Source organism: Anoplopoma fimbria, chromosome 7 (assembly GCF_027596085.1).
Source record: "Anoplopoma fimbria isolate UVic2021 breed Golden Eagle Sablefish chromosome 7, Afim_UVic_2022, whole genome shotgun sequence".
Lineage (NCBI taxonomy): Eukaryota > Metazoa > Chordata > Actinopteri > Perciformes > Anoplopomatidae > Anoplopoma > Anoplopoma fimbria.
Window position 1 is genome coordinate 12,124,360 of NC_072455.1, and position 15,353 is coordinate 12,139,712.

At 40.0% G+C, this 15,353-nt stretch overlaps 1 protein-coding gene across 1 annotated transcript; it reads right to left on the reverse strand.

Annotated features, from left to right (window-relative positions):
• Nucleotides 1-54: 54 nt before the first annotated feature.
• Nucleotides 55-4,474, reverse strand: serpine1 (serpin peptidase inhibitor, clade E (nexin, plasminogen activator inhibitor type 1), member 1). Its single transcript, XM_054601497.1, has 9 exons — nucleotides 4,313-4,474; nucleotides 2,736-2,974; nucleotides 2,406-2,630; nucleotides 2,094-2,288; nucleotides 1,798-1,996; nucleotides 1,574-1,674; nucleotides 1,361-1,447; nucleotides 715-798; nucleotides 55-613 (listed from the first exon to the last, which is right to left on the reverse strand). The coding sequence occupies exons 2-9, from the start codon at nucleotides 2,971-2,973 to the stop codon at nucleotides 567-569; spliced, it is 1,176 nt and encodes a 391-aa protein (XP_054457472.1). The 5' UTR covers nucleotide 2,974; nucleotides 4,313-4,474; the 3' UTR covers nucleotides 55-566.
• Nucleotides 4,475-15,353: the final 10,879 nt, after the last annotated feature.

Genomic DNA, 15,353 nt, shown 5'->3' on the forward strand with positions numbered 1-15,353 from the left:
GTTGATCTTCCACACAACTCAACGGCACAGTGATCACAGAGGGCAGTTTTGTAAAAACATAGTATTTTAATAAATATAAATATGGCAAAATACAAATGTACCTCAGCAACAACTTGGCGATAACAAAAATAGACATTAGAAATAACATAGAAAAAATAGATTAAAAATACATCTTTTTTGGGGTACTTATGCAGTGCATTGGTGTCTGATGTGTCAGATTACAGTAAACTACTTAATTATTTGACTTTCCTTCATATTTCTTTCCGTCTTGTAAACCACAAACATTCAGACAAATAAATTATTGGCAAACATAAACTCTCAGTAGGTCTTGTTTCTATTGTCGGTCGTGGTAAATCTGTGTATATTATTGTCTGCTGGTATATGTTTTAGATAAAGCTTTTGGTGAATTAATCTGTCGAGTCAAAAGAAGTCGTAACCCTGTACAGTGGGCCTATTGTGGTCATCATGTGTGTGGTCGACATGTGTGTGGTCGACATGTGTGTGGTCATCATGTGGAGCATGAGCAGCAGTAGTCAGACACAGTGGAACAGAGTCTTCAGACCGGGTCACTGTTGTTGAGGCTGGTTGAACTGCCCCATGAAAAGAACAGCACCTGAACACAGGAAGTAAAGCATTAGAATCACCACACACGCTGCCTCGGACTGCCCAGCAGTTCTAATGGGATTTCAAAATAAAACATCACAGGAGTGTTACCTGTTTGTTTGTGCTGGATGAGGAAGAGGAAGGGTCGGTCCAGAGTAATCTCCTCCACTGCCATACGAGAAAACATCACGGCGGCTAACGGAGGGGAGGAATGAGAAACAGGTCAGTTTGTTGATTAAACACAAAATATATTTTGTAGTATGTGCTGTATATGCATTATATCTGAAATAATAAAAGTCATAAGACAATATTTTAACATGAAACCCTTTACAAATCAAGGCCACAAATAGAGTTATTATCACCATATTAAGATCCTTATCATTTCATATTATTGTGTATGTTCTCAGACCAATTTGCTTCAGCCATTACTAGTCATTCCTCCTCTAAAATAGTCCCCAACTGAATTTGACATTTGCCATTTTGTTAGCCACTAAATGACTTCAACTTTCAGTTACATGGAGTTGAAATAGAGATGCTTGTTTTGACTGCAGCTTTGCTTAAAGGGTCATTCCACTTTATCACAACTTTGGTGTTATTTACGTATTTCTGGCCATCATTTTGTGTGTTTCTTAAAGTTTTTTTAATCCTTTAATACTTAATAAATCTAATGCATGCCAGAGAAAATATCAAATCCCTCCACATTACCCATGGAACTGTAAAACTCTTCAGTGTGTGTGAGATTCAGCACTGGGCCTACCTGTTGCTGCTGCTCCCTTGGTTCCCTGCTCATTCACTTCGATCTTCACTCTCTGTAGAACCTTGGACACACACAGCCTCTCGTCAGCTGTAGGGGCAGAAACACACACAGGTTTGAAACACTGATCAGCTGGAGTCACTATACTTGCTGTTGTGGTAAAGTTCCCATCTAACTAGCCACCTGGCATGGTCTTCCTACTGGATAGGAACTTACTGGTGATGCGTGTGAAGTCAGCAGTAGCCAGGTTGAACATGTCTCCCAGACCCATGTTAAGCAGAGCAGTCTTCAAATTCACCTCAGAGTTCAGGGTAAACCTGTGAAAACACACAAACTCTTAGTTTTCATCCTGGTTGCCTGGTAACTACACTTACTCCATCAGAAAGTATGTTTAAAATCTGTTTTTGTAACAACCCGCATAATGTCTGACTGTTTCTCACCTGGGCATGGCCAGCTGTCGCTTGACATTCCTCAGCTCCGTTCTCCACTGCTTAATCCTCTGGCTGCTCAATTCCACACTGAGCGTGCTCAGTGCAACCTCGGGCTCGAAGGGTGACACCAGGAGCATGCTCAGTGAGTCGCCCTCGTACGGGACCTCAATGACATCGTAGTCCACCCCGTCAGCAGTCACGAACTCGCCTGTTGATTAAGGAGAGGGAGATGGATGTGAGTTTCTACGTAGCGCACAGTCTGTCATCATCAAAGTTCAGATCCTGGGTCAGCGTGTTGGACCTACCGTAGTTGAAGCGGTTGGTGAGTCTCATCATATGCACCGGCACGTTGCTGCCGTTGGCACAGTGGAACATCCTCTCCTGGGTCAGTTTGGGGTCAAAGGGGACCTTCCAGAGGCCCTGGAAGTGGAGGGCATTGAGGAGGACCAGGCGGGTCTCATCAGTCAGAGATCCGGATACAAGGAACTCAGGGATGGTACCTGCAGACGAAAAGACACCGAAGACGTCAAGGCGGATTCAAAACGTGTATAAGCAAAGAAAGTAGGCCACTTGGACCAAATTGCAGCTGAATCCTGCAGATGTGAGCCAGCTGGTACCTGCAGTGTGGTCTGACACCCAGGAGTTGATGATGCTGACTGCCTGGTCTGGCTTGGTGAAGTCCACCTGGTTGGGGTGGGTCTGGAAAGCCTTGGCCAGGGCCCGGCGGTACCCCTTCTCCAGGCTCATCTTCCTCTCCACCATGACCCCGCTGGCTGTCTCCACCCCGTCCTCACTGGACAGGTCCCGCTGCAGGAGGCGCTGCTGCCGAGACATCCCTCGCTCTGCAGGAGGAACAATACATCATTATACAATCAAATTACTTTGGTGTTGCATAAATCCCTTTTTCCTAACAGAATACCGAATATTTTTATGAATGCACCACCCACCTTGCAGAGAAAAGCCCATGGCAGCAGTCAAGGCCCTGCGGGTGTTTCCAGCAGTGCCGAGCTGAGCCATGGCCAGGACAGAGGCCACGCCGTACGGGGACAAAGCCACGTTCTTGTCCTTAGAGTCCTGGGCCAGCTGAGAGAAGACCTTCAGGCCAAAGTCGGTCTGTTTGTCCTGCAGAGAGCCCAGCGCCGCTCCGCTCAGAGTCAGCAACACGAAGATGTACACGCAATGCATTCTGGGAAAGAAAGACAGTGTAAGGTGTAAGTTTGAATTCACTCACTTGAGTTTGACATCTAAAGGTACAAACGTATTTTGTTTTCTTAATATTTAACAGCTACTAAGATTTGGCATTTTCAATTTGCGAAATACAGTTTTGGAATTTGTGAACTAAATCTTGCGATGGCCTAAATGTAGTCGTCAACCCTGCTACTATTTGTATTAGGTGTGCACGTATGTGTGTGACTCATGCTGGATGTGTATGCATTCACATCAGTGTGTCAACTGGAAAGTCTGCATGTGTCAGTAACATTGGTTTTCCACTGCAGACATCAATAGTGCATATTGTGAGTACAGCGGCTTCACATACTGAGGCCGCTGAGGTCACAGGTCAGCCTCTATTTGCACAGACCTCACTTCAAGCTCAAATCTGTGTTACGCGAGAGGAGGCACCCCGAGTGAATAAGATAAAGATTTAAACTAACAGAACTTCCCAAGTGGATTTCTCACATTAAGACTTATTTTATTTATTACAAGTCTTCTGAAAATCTTTAGATATGCAAATGAGGCAAGATCTGATTAAATATGTGCTTCTTTGCATATATTTCCAAAACAGAAATGTGAACATTGGATGAAGATAGGTTCAAAATTCTTGTTTCATTTTGTTGACATATCACAAAAGAGTGAGAAAAAACTCACGAGAAAACAGAATTTGATATGTAGAAGATATGTATTGTGAAATGACATTACATTTTGCATTACATTTTAAAGAAACTATGGGAGAATAGGGTAAAGAAATGACCTAACAGGTATCACCATGAAACTTCCCCAGTTTTCTGAAATGTTAAGTTTAATATGCAAATGAGACATTACCTAATCTTAACTTTTGGTAAATTTAGGAGAAATCTACAGACACAAATAGACAAAGTAATAAAATAAACTGATCAGTGTATGAAAAACGATGTTACTTTCCACCACTGCTAGGATTCAATCTGGTATTAAATCAATAGAAATCATTTATGGGGATGAAAATGACTCCACTACCTCAGAATAGACAGTGACATGAGTCCTCAGTATCTTTTGTGGGAATCTGGGAAGTTTCATCAAACCAAGGAGACATGACCACACTATTTCTCAGAACCTGGCTATGGCTATAAATGATGCCAACTCTCTTCCTGTTGGTACATTCTTTTAATGCTAAATTACTGTAACAGAGAGTAACACATTCATCAAATGTAAGTAGAAGACTAACAGTAATTCTATTCCCTGTGGTTTTGTGTGATTCTGTTATTGCACCCTAATTTATAATCTAAATTGAGAAGCTCTAAAGGTTTAGTCCAGTTGTAGTTCTTCTTACCTTTTGGTTGAAATGTGTCAAAAGTAGTTCAGCAAGTCTGTAGTGTTTCAGCTTCTGTCTGCTTCTGCTGCTCGAGTCTGAATGACTGAATGGCTTTCTCTCTCTTTATATATCTCTCTTTAACGCCCCTCCGGCCTCCGCACACACACAAAAGTCATTAGAGAGGATGAGGTCATCGACGCTGTCTGGACAGGCTTCCTTTTCATGAGCACACACATCCACTCTCTTCTCCGTCTCACTCTTTTCTCCGTCTGCCTCTTTCTGTCTCCCTGAAGCATGACAGAGCATGTGGAAAGTCACTTTGCTGTTTTCACTGTCTCACTCAAACACACACACTAACACACACACACACACACACACACACACACACACACACACACACACACACACACACACACACACACACACACACACACACACACACGCACACACATAATTCTGGCATGTGCAGGATGGACAGTGTCCTCAGTTTCTCCTGAGGAAAATCAGCCATTACAAGCCATGGTTGTAATGTTTCCTTAGGTATGATTTTACATGAATAGAAGTGTTTTGTGATCTTGATCATTAGTAGGGATCCCAATGTTTGCCTAAAGTTAATTTAACACTTTGTCTAAAAAAAACCCAACTACTGGCCAGATACAACATGCCATTGAAACAAATGACAAAAAAAAACAATGAATCTAATAGTGAAAGTGAGAATATACCCTGCAGCTTGTTATTGTACAGAGGACAACAAGCAAAAGTACAAGTCAATCAAAACCATCATGCTGTGTTTAGAGGGACGCAGATTTTACACGTTTCATGCAAATTTAAGTGTATGCTACGATTTTGTTTATAAAATGAAAAAAAACAACAAAGATATGTTCTTTATTTTTAAGTAATTACCATTTTGATTGGAAAATTACAAGAAAAAAAATAATATTTTGTAGTAAGTTGCTATTACCTTCACAATATATTGATTTATTAGTGTGTATAGGTTGCAAAACTTCAGATAGTTCCTGATTTAGATCAAAATCATGCCAGTTTTGGGAAATGTTATTTGAAAAAGTTGTTGCATGGCTGTGTGTTGTTAGACAACATTAACATTCGACAATATTGACTTTTGCTGTGCATGAAAAAAAGGGCTTTGAAGGGGCAGGGTTGGCACATCGAAAACACCAAATTTGGTCGTGGCTTCCAGCATTCCTCATCCCGCTACTCACCAAGCATCTGGTAGACATACAGAGAGTAGGAATCAACAGACTATTTCCAAATCTATCTGGAATGAGAGCCACTCAAATTCTAATTGAAGCCACTAAAAAAGTAAAGCCAATCAGAACTCTCTGGATCCGACACAACTTGGATGCGTCAGCTATACAGCGCTTGATGTCAAATTTTTGGGGAAAAAGGGCAAACTAATGTATCCAGAAGGGGTTTAGGCATGGCAAATACAAGCCATACAAGCAGTAAAACAGGCAGGGACAACCACATTACAAGAAGACATGTTTTTTATTTCTCTTTAGTGGTACAACATTGATACAAACAGTTTGGTGGTTTTATTTGTCCGGGTGTTGAGATATCTGTCTAAATGATTTATTTCTGCAACATCTGTGCTTGGCAGTAATGGTCAATGTAGTGCAAGGGAAAGATTGTGGTTATGTTTGTTTTTCAAAAGCTAACATTGTTAAATTGGGTGGGAACCTCAACACCCCTCTAATATAATACTTCTTACATTCGTAAATCTTGAGGCGCGGGATCGGATCATATGGACTGATTTTCTGGGTTGGATGGAGCCTTGTAGGATATCATGCTGTCATCATTCACTGTTTGTACGAAAAGTAATGCAATGCAAAAGTTGCCGCTAAGGAAGTCAGATGGCGTTGTATAAAGAGTGACAAAGTTTACATTGAGGAGGTTGCAGTGGATAGATAGATGGGTCAAACAATTATAGTACTTTCACCCAGGAGACTGTTGTGTGATGGTTTTGGAATGATGCAAACAAATGGAGAAAAATTAAATGCAAATACCATGTTTTTCCAAAATGAAGTGCAGATTTTTAGGCTTTTCTTTTATCTTAAAAGTGCCCCGAGGTTTGGGCTGAGCCCCGAATGTCTACTAATGTCACCAAAGAAAAGGACCAACCCAGACAATAAACTGAGACAACAAGGTTTAGGAACTAGACTGCCCTGATGTCATTGTCCTCTGCCTTTTATCTTTCTTCATGCCAAGACAGCTTTGTATGTGAGGGACATTTATGGACCCATTTACACTGTCTTGTATAAATGACGGGCTGTTTTAGTTCTCTGTTAGTTCAATGTCTTGGGTTTGTTGTTCTTTAATTGCTTTGTTAAATCACACTTTACAGCTAATTTACTATCTTACTTGAAGAGCTTTAGTTACCACTAAATACATTTGAAAACTGTGAGTTCTTAAGCAAACACAACAACCCAAATGAGAGAATAATAGCTGTGAGCGATGGGCGTATACGGCCTCATGAGTCATTCAAGGAGACTTTTGTTTCTCCACTGTTGTTACTGCACATGTCATCCTGCTGTTTGTTTGTTAAAAATAAACAGAATGCAACAGCACATCTCTGTCCTTTAACTTGGTATAACCCCCACGACCCCTTAGGATGTGGTTCATTCCATATACGGCCGTGAATGGAAATTTGGCGTGTACCACCCACCCAGTTCTCTGCGGGGGCTTCAGCAACATGTGAATCAAACTGTTACCAAGACAGCACACAACATCACACACCCAGACTTGGTAGTCATTAAATCCCAAAGGAGTAAACTACTAGTTGTTACTTAACTAGTGAAATATATGAAGGCAATCAGTAAATGTTATATGTTTCTTCAACCTGTCGATTACCGTTCAATATCACATAACTTGCAATACCCGTTGCTCGATTTACTACATCACTTGCCCTGTGTGTCGCTCGCTGTAATACCTCACTTGCTCTGACAGGAATCATAAAACAACCACATTAAACACATCCCCATTTTGCAGAAACGTACAATAAAAACATTGTTCTAACGTCTGGGCTGTATCCACTTCACTGTATTTAACTCTTGTGTTAATATTTTTGTGGACTGATTTCACAGGAAGAGAAAACCCTTGGCCCATGTAACCACAGCCACTGTCATGGAATTGTCATGGAAATTGTCATGGAAACTATACTGACCAAATGTGCAATTTGAAGACATAAGGAAAGGGCAGGGAGCGCATAATATGAGTAAGAGGAGAAGGAATCCCCTGTTTCACTAGCTGACCTTATGGCCTTGAGGTTTTGGTTGTTTTGGCATTGAACAGAATAACAGTGTGGATTTGAGCATTTGTGTTTGCTTCTGAGTTCTCCAACCATTAGGATGCATCAGAAAAAACACACTTAAAATATACACTAAACAGAAGAACAGACTAAACATGTGACCGTGTGTCATCAGGCCGGTCTGAACCATCTGGATGGATGTTCATCAGTAACCAGTAGTTTCATGGTTGTTTGTAAAAAAAAGATTAATAGTCAGCTATAAGAAATTGCTGCAATGCAAGATCTAGAAGCTGATACAAATCCGAACTCACCAGTTCAGACTGGTCTGATGACATACTTGTCGCATGTTGTCTTTTTTCTGTTTCGTTGTATATTTGTGTTATTTTCAGTTTATCCTAATGGATTCCCTCTCCTTCTTCTTAGGCTACACCATGTGCTCCCTGCCATTTCCTTACTTCAACTTCCGATTAACATATTTTCTCTACAATGGTGATGTATACATATATGTGATCTTATCACAAAGTAACGTGTGGAAGGGTCTGTATAGTAAATATAGATGAAGTTGAAAGGGAAAAAACATGATTTTAAGAAGTTAAACTACAGATGTGAGAATGTACTGAAACAAAGTCATAGTAATATTGAATGTAGATACTTTTCCAGTAAGAGTAGCTGGGAAGTGGATGATGGAATATTTAATAATGATTGAAAAACATACAAAAAGATTTTTAGAGCCTTTTAAATTTTTGTATAGTATATAAATATAAATATTAATTATTCAGCAATAATATAATTAGACCAAATCATGCACTGGCATATTGAATGATAATCTAAAAAAATCTTTAAAAATAGTTTTTGTGTTGGTAACATTTGTAGATGCATTGTTTTTTTTGTTTTTTTTTTACCATTTTAGCCCTCAGAAACAAATGTTTCCCGACACTGTCAAGAAAGGAACAAACAGAAACAGCCCTGGTTTTGTCAGGTTTGGTCATGTCATATCAGATGACAGGAAACACCTCATGGGATTAACAACAGGAAGTGAATCAAGAGGCAGAGATAGTCACTTCCTGACATCCCAGCAGAGACGTGAGTGTAAAGGTTATCTTATTTCTTTGGACATTCTTAGAACTCTGGTATGTTGGAAAAAACATTGAATAGAATGGTATTGAGGTGGTAGGTGAAGTACAGTGGCAGAAAAAAAATTAAAACAGGCACCAGCTGCATCTGGTGGGGCGCGTTTTCAGGGACACATGTTTTGTTGTGGATTACGTTTGCTTTTGACGTATCACAATTTCCAATAAGAACTCTGCGTAATGAGGGATTCATTTGCAAATTTCCCCGCTGCAGGACTAATAAAGGATTATCTTATCTTATCTTATCTTATTCACACACTGCAGGACTAATAAAGGATTATCTTATCTTATCTTATCTTATTCACACACTGCAGGACTAATGATGTAAATGTAAATATTACATTCATATGTATAAATGCACACATACAAATATCGAGCACAGTATATTTTGTTTATGCTTTCACATCACACTATCACTGTGCACATTGCGGTAAATGTTATGAGTTCTCTTAGAAGGTCAAATACTCCGGTCAGGGCGTTCTAGTGCCTGGCCGTACGATGGAAAAGGAACAGAGACACATAAAGAAGGATGAGCTCATGCTGCAGAGAAACCAGATCACAGAAACCCAGTTTCACTAACTGATAAGGCCCTCAGAAAGTCTAAACCAAGAGCCGCCTTCCTTTATTAGGGACCTATCATATTCAACTCATAAAAGTCTATATAACATGATGCGCACTCTGTTTAAGCGCCTTTTAGTTGCTGAACTTCTCAGTACTGCTAGGCCCGTGCACGTATAACTGCTGGGCGATATACCCTGTTATCCTTCAATAAATGTCACATTTGTTTTAAGATGAATCCGGTGTAGAAGTCTCTCTTGTTTTCCACTCAACACCACGTATAATCAAAATTCCAGTCGAACAATAAGTGCAATTTGTCAAAAAACATTTATGATTTTCCAATCATCACAAGCGTTCTTGGATTGAATGCATGATTGACCCTATATCACAGCAGCTACAACCCATACAGCCAAGAGTGCCTGCCTCTGTACGACCCTCAACAGGAAGAAGTCAGATATGGCGGCTTGAAGCTAACAGTTCTAACAGCACAAACAAAAGCAACAGTTCTGACAGAGCTTGCAGTGTTTTCCTGTGGGGTAACAGCAGTAACAGTATGAGTGCTGCACAGGGTGGGGCCCATTAGCTAGCCAGTGGGACACACGCAAAGCTGCCATTCACATGATGGGTAATGAATGATGTACTCCATAGGTGTGGCTATCACTTTAAGGGTACTGACACGGTAGTTTTTTTAAACAATATTCATCCCTTGACATTCAGGTTACTAAATATAGTGTTAATGTAATGCTCTGCTTTCTCAGATACCTGCCAGGCCTATCAGTGATCATGCATCTCCAATTTACCAAACCCTTTTTTTTTTTTTTTTACCTCTTCTGGTATTTCTAAAGGAACACAGTCATCATGAACAGCGTTCCTATATAAAGGAGAAAGGGAAGCTCAAGTGGGCTGTGTGTTGTTGATAACAACACAAAGCCCTCATGTCTGTGTTGTCGCTGTGACCAGTAAATGCATCATCTCACACTAAAAGAATTTGTCCAAATGACACATTCATTCTTGATAACAGAGACAAACTCTTTCCATGACCAAGAATGACCTGAGTACAGGGTAGCATTATTCATGCTGCTGAGTTAACCCCAACAGGGTTTCCAAATAATGAAAGTTTATTACTCTTATTGGAAAGTGAAAATATCAAAAATATTCAATTTCTTAAACTGAATGGTATCAAACCAAATTATTTTTCTCATAAACAAAGAAATCCTATTTTATTCAAATAAAAAACTAATTTAATGAACTTAAACCATTCATCTTAAACTAAAAATAGATACATTTTATAATAAATGACAAAAGCACAGCAATAAATACCACAAGGCAGAATAGTAAATTGGTTGTAATGGACATTATTTGGAAAAAAATATAATACGCTCAGTAATAATACATTGGGCACATGAAATGATTGGAAAATATTTCCTACTCTTTGACATTTATCCAGCCGATGGCGCCATTCATCATATAGTTTTCATTTGACCTTCCTATGGTGTAATATGCATATCCACATCTTGTGTCAGGCTTTACACAATACATTAGTCCTCAGGTTACTTCCTGAGTTACATTGCTGTTTTGACGATATAAATATATTATGGTGTTCTTGGAAGCCATGTACTTTCTGAAACTAAAACAGTCTGTGACAAGGCCATGTGTGTCTCATGCTAAATCCTACACCCTGTTTTGACACGGTGTAGAGCTCATTTGATACTCCACCTGTTGGATGTCTCTCTGATCTCCAATTAGGAGTCATGAATGTTTTCATTTACAGATTTTGCACCCCGCTTTGTTTGCACTTATTGTACACATTTTTTTTGTCATGCAGAGCTGCCATTTTAGCATGAAAAGTAACTGCTGCAGCTAAAATGTTGAGACGTAATCTGTTAAGAAGTAATCTGATCCTTTACTTACCTTTAAACATTACAAATACTCCCCGGCTAGTAAAACTCTTTGTCACTAAAGCATGGCACCCCCCCTCCGCTCGCCCCTCAGCTAAACACTGTTAGTTCTATCAACACTGTTAACATTATCTGCGCTGTTAGAACAGTTAGCTTCTAGCTGCCCACTCAGACGTCCCCATGTTGCAAGCCGTGTGTTGGCAATTGATATGCTCTAAAATATGTTATTAGGAAAAAGAACAAGTACTAATGCTACAGTAAAATGTTCCCTCTCAGTGTTTTACTATTTTATGTGATGTTTCTGTTTTCAGCTTCGCGCTAGCAGCGATGCATTTTCCAGCTTATACAAGAGGCGTTTTAAATAGATTATTTAGCTTAAGGCGTAGGAGAATTTAACTCATAAAGGAGCACTTCATTCTTCAGAATACCAAACTTTGTTACATAATATTTCCATTGCTCAGAGCAGAATCATGCTCGAAGATATCCGTGTGTAAGCAACAGGAAGTATGATATGATCCATGATGGTGAACCACAAAGTAGGAGTTAAAAGGAAAAAGGAATGGAACTCTACAGTTTGGCCTGTGTTAACCTGCATGTGGTTAGAGTGAGTAAGTGGGTGAGGTTATGGTGAACTAGACCAAAAGTACAGACAGAAGATCGGCAGGCAGCATTCATGAACACACTTGCATTAACCTAGACATGCACAGTTACATAACCTGGCCAGTTCCTGCAGACCCTCCATAAAACCAGCCAAAACACAGAGAGTTTGGAACACCTCCCTAACCTGCTCTCCAACCCTGTAACAAGCATAAATCTAGCCCTGCAGTGATTTCACAGATAACACACACTGAACTCTTGGTATCTTGGCCCCGATCTGTACTTGTCCTTGATCCACCTTAACAGCGCAAACATTCCTCTGCAGGTGAGCGAGAACGCAAACATAAATGTGCTAAAGGAGGTTTTATTTCTTGGGTTGGGTAGCTTGGACAATAAATCTTTGTCATAAAAAAGGACAAAACGCAAGGTCCGACTTGTTACTGAAGTTGACACAAAAAGGACCAGGTTCAAGAGAAACACGTTTTGATCAAACTCTGTATAGGAAGGAGGTTGGGTTGGATGTGTTTGTGTTTCATGTGGAACCAAAAGTCAATGTTGAGTTATTTTAAATTATGTAGGCTACTTAAGAAACTTGGTTCTTTTAAACTCAAGTCATTTTTCTGATCTGCTACCTTTATTGTTTTTGGCGGGTTACTTTTAGTCAACTACAACAAGAAAGATGGTGGCAAAGTTAACTGTTGGTTGGAGAAAGGATGCCTCAGCGGACTTTTAGACTTTGATTTATTTGCACATCAAGTCCTGACTTACCTCCACCCCACCTCTTTCTTCCTACCTGCAGAAGAGAGTGACTCACTGTCTCTTTTGACCACATTTGCACCACCCATATGTCTGTTTTTCAGTCCTCATTTCCCTTAACTTTGATAACAGTGTCTCACAAGGAGACAAAACAAATATTTCTGGTGCTCTTTAACCCAGTGGGCTTGGGGTGTGTATTTGTGTGCACACGCAAACAAAAATACAAAAACATTAATTACGTAAGAAAACTTTCCACTGAATACATTTATTAATTTAACCCTAACCCAACCCTATTCCTCACCTGGGCATACACATGTAACCCTAACCACAGGGAAACACAGGGCACTTTAATAAATGGTCTCATTTTGTAATTTAAGCATCATTTAAAAGAACCAAATCACATGAAAAAAGTCTAGCTAATGATTTAATGTAAAGTGCTAAAGAGCTTGGTCATGGAGTGGATGTGTTTGTGGTTGGAGGTATGTTGCTCATGGTGGCTCATATTTATATTTTAATCTTAAGGTTTTGGCTAATTTGTGGCCATTGCTCAGAAATGTTATTTTATCAAACATATGTATAACTAAGCAAACATGCCCTCCAAATTGGGACATCAGGTCCTTTCTTTATTCTTTTCCACCAAAGTACCAAATTCTTACATCTTATTAACATGTCAGATTAATATTTATTGGTATCCATCACCTCCCCTCTCACAGGATTGGTTCAGGAGATGTGTTTATAACTGAGTCAAACAATTTGTCTGTTTGTTTATGTGCACATTGGAAGTCCTACAGAGTTAAAAACACTTGGATGAGCGGCATTCTCCAAAAAGATATACCCACGTTTGGTGTGTTTTGGTGTTGTCACTGACTCCATCTTAGAGCTCCACCACAAAACAGCTGCTGTTGTGGCTAGCAGTGACTTGAAACACTGTTACATAAATGGACCTGCATAGACAATAGACTCAGCTAGACTCAATAGTCCAGGCCCAAGCTGTCAGACAGTGGTGTAAAGCTACCACTGAGGACACAGATGTTATGTCGTCTGTATTGTTCTGGGACCTTGGGGACCTGTAGTGCACTTTACGTTTTATGTTATTTTGTTCAAAGATCCAGATTTCTTAACACTGCTGGAATAAGTTTTAAGAGATACATCTACAACCTGCTTTTAAAGCAGAAACTCTGAAACAGAAAATGTCAGTCCCGCTGGGGGTTTAGTTCCGTGAGCTGTTAGCCTCATTGGCTATTAGCTCTGTTAGCACGCCGTTGTAGTCAGCGCTTGGCTCAAAAAATATTAGTTTGATGGGTCAAGCAGTACGCATGAATAGACAGACAGACACACTCACATGTACACACACAACCAGACGACTGAACACATAATCTCCTTTCGGGTATAATGATTTATCTTACATATTTATGATTTATGATTTTTTACCAGAATTTATCTCAGAGTAGTGAAAGGATGTCTTGGAAAACGACTTCTGGGGCATCGTGTAGAGGAACAATGTGGAAAATACACTTTTTTTGGAGGCACCAGAGAAAATATTATTGAATGTACTAACTGAACCCTGAGCCTAAAATTGAATTTAATCCAAACACAATTTGGCCCCTTGGTCTTCCAAATACAAAAACTACATGGACAGAGACATGCACACACCTCCCGGCAGTGATTCACTCCTCACAGGACCGTGACAAACATGCCCCTTCAACCTCAATCACCCTTCCCCCCGCTGTGTTTCCCATCTCCCCCTGTGCACTGGTGAACGTTCAGTCCCTTCAGAGTTGTCAGTACAAGTCGAGGCTCCACCCTGAGCACATTCTTCCACTGGCTCCATTCACAGTTTGGCTCGACAAACGTAGAACACTTCCAGTAAAGCCAGAGCTTTACAACAATAACAGAGAGAGCATGGGAGAGCTGCTCCTAATAAATTGTGCACAGATTCGACTGCTTCTAGTTGGAGGGTATGTGTTAACCAGCGTCACTCAACCGGGCATGCTTGTTCTCCCAAGGCCTGACATGGAAAAACGGCGTGGAGCTCCTTTTATTTATAAAATCTTACTCATTTTTTCCCATGCAGAACTTTTATTGAGGAGGACCCCCCTGTGACAAACACACTGAACTTATTACTGCTTCCTGCTCCCTTGACAATTCATATGAGCAATGCACGAACAGAAATAGAGAAGGAAGCGATGTGGAAAATACTAATATGTGAAGCATCAGAAATCAGATCCAGCTGTGGGTGTGTATGAAGCTGTGTCTCAACTTTATATTACATATACTAATGCATGCAGCATGCTTGGATTGGGGGTATAGATATGATAAAAAAGCAGGAATATGAAGCCTTGATACTTCTATGCTAACCTACGGGATATAAATGGATGATTGTCTGTCAATAGAACATAAAATATCTCTTTAACTCGTTTAGAGAAACAGTCTTCAAAAACATTTTGAAGACATGCTTTCAGTTAAAGCTGCAAATAGAATGTTTGCTTCAGTCGGTGGGTGGAGCTCCGGTATTGGCACGACTGTTTTTCATCTCTGTGGCCCTGATGAAAAACATTCTAATTTTACAGCTAAACAGTAACTAAAAATATGTTTCTAAAAACATTTGAGACGAGAAATAGGCGCTGCAGTAACAGAATCTTGATTGATTTTTAAACAGCAATGCCTAAAGTTTGACGGTTTGATGAGAGTTCAGTGATTGACAGCTACTTTGGAGAATCCTCAACTCTGATTGGTTGTTTTTCTTCGGTGGAATCTTCGAATACCAGTAGGAGCACTAAACGAGGCAGGGGAACCTGATTTTTTTCAGGATAAAGATCAGTTTGAGCAAATATGACAAAAAGTTATTTTTTATA

Excerpts from the sequence above, each read along its gene's own strand:
- serpine1 (XM_054601497.1), bottom strand. The coding sequence starts at position 2,973 with ATGCATTGCGTGTACATCTTCGTGTTGCTGACTCTGAGCGGAGCGGCG. Across the intron at positions 2,289-2,405 it reads GGTGTCAGACCACACTGCAG|GTACCATCCCTGAGTTCCTT; the intron begins GTACCAGCTGGC and ends TTTCGTCTGCAG. Across the intron at positions 1,448-1,573 it reads TGACTTCACACGCATCACCA|CTGACGAGAGGCTGTGTGTG; the intron begins GTAAGTTCCTAT and ends CTGCCCCTACAG.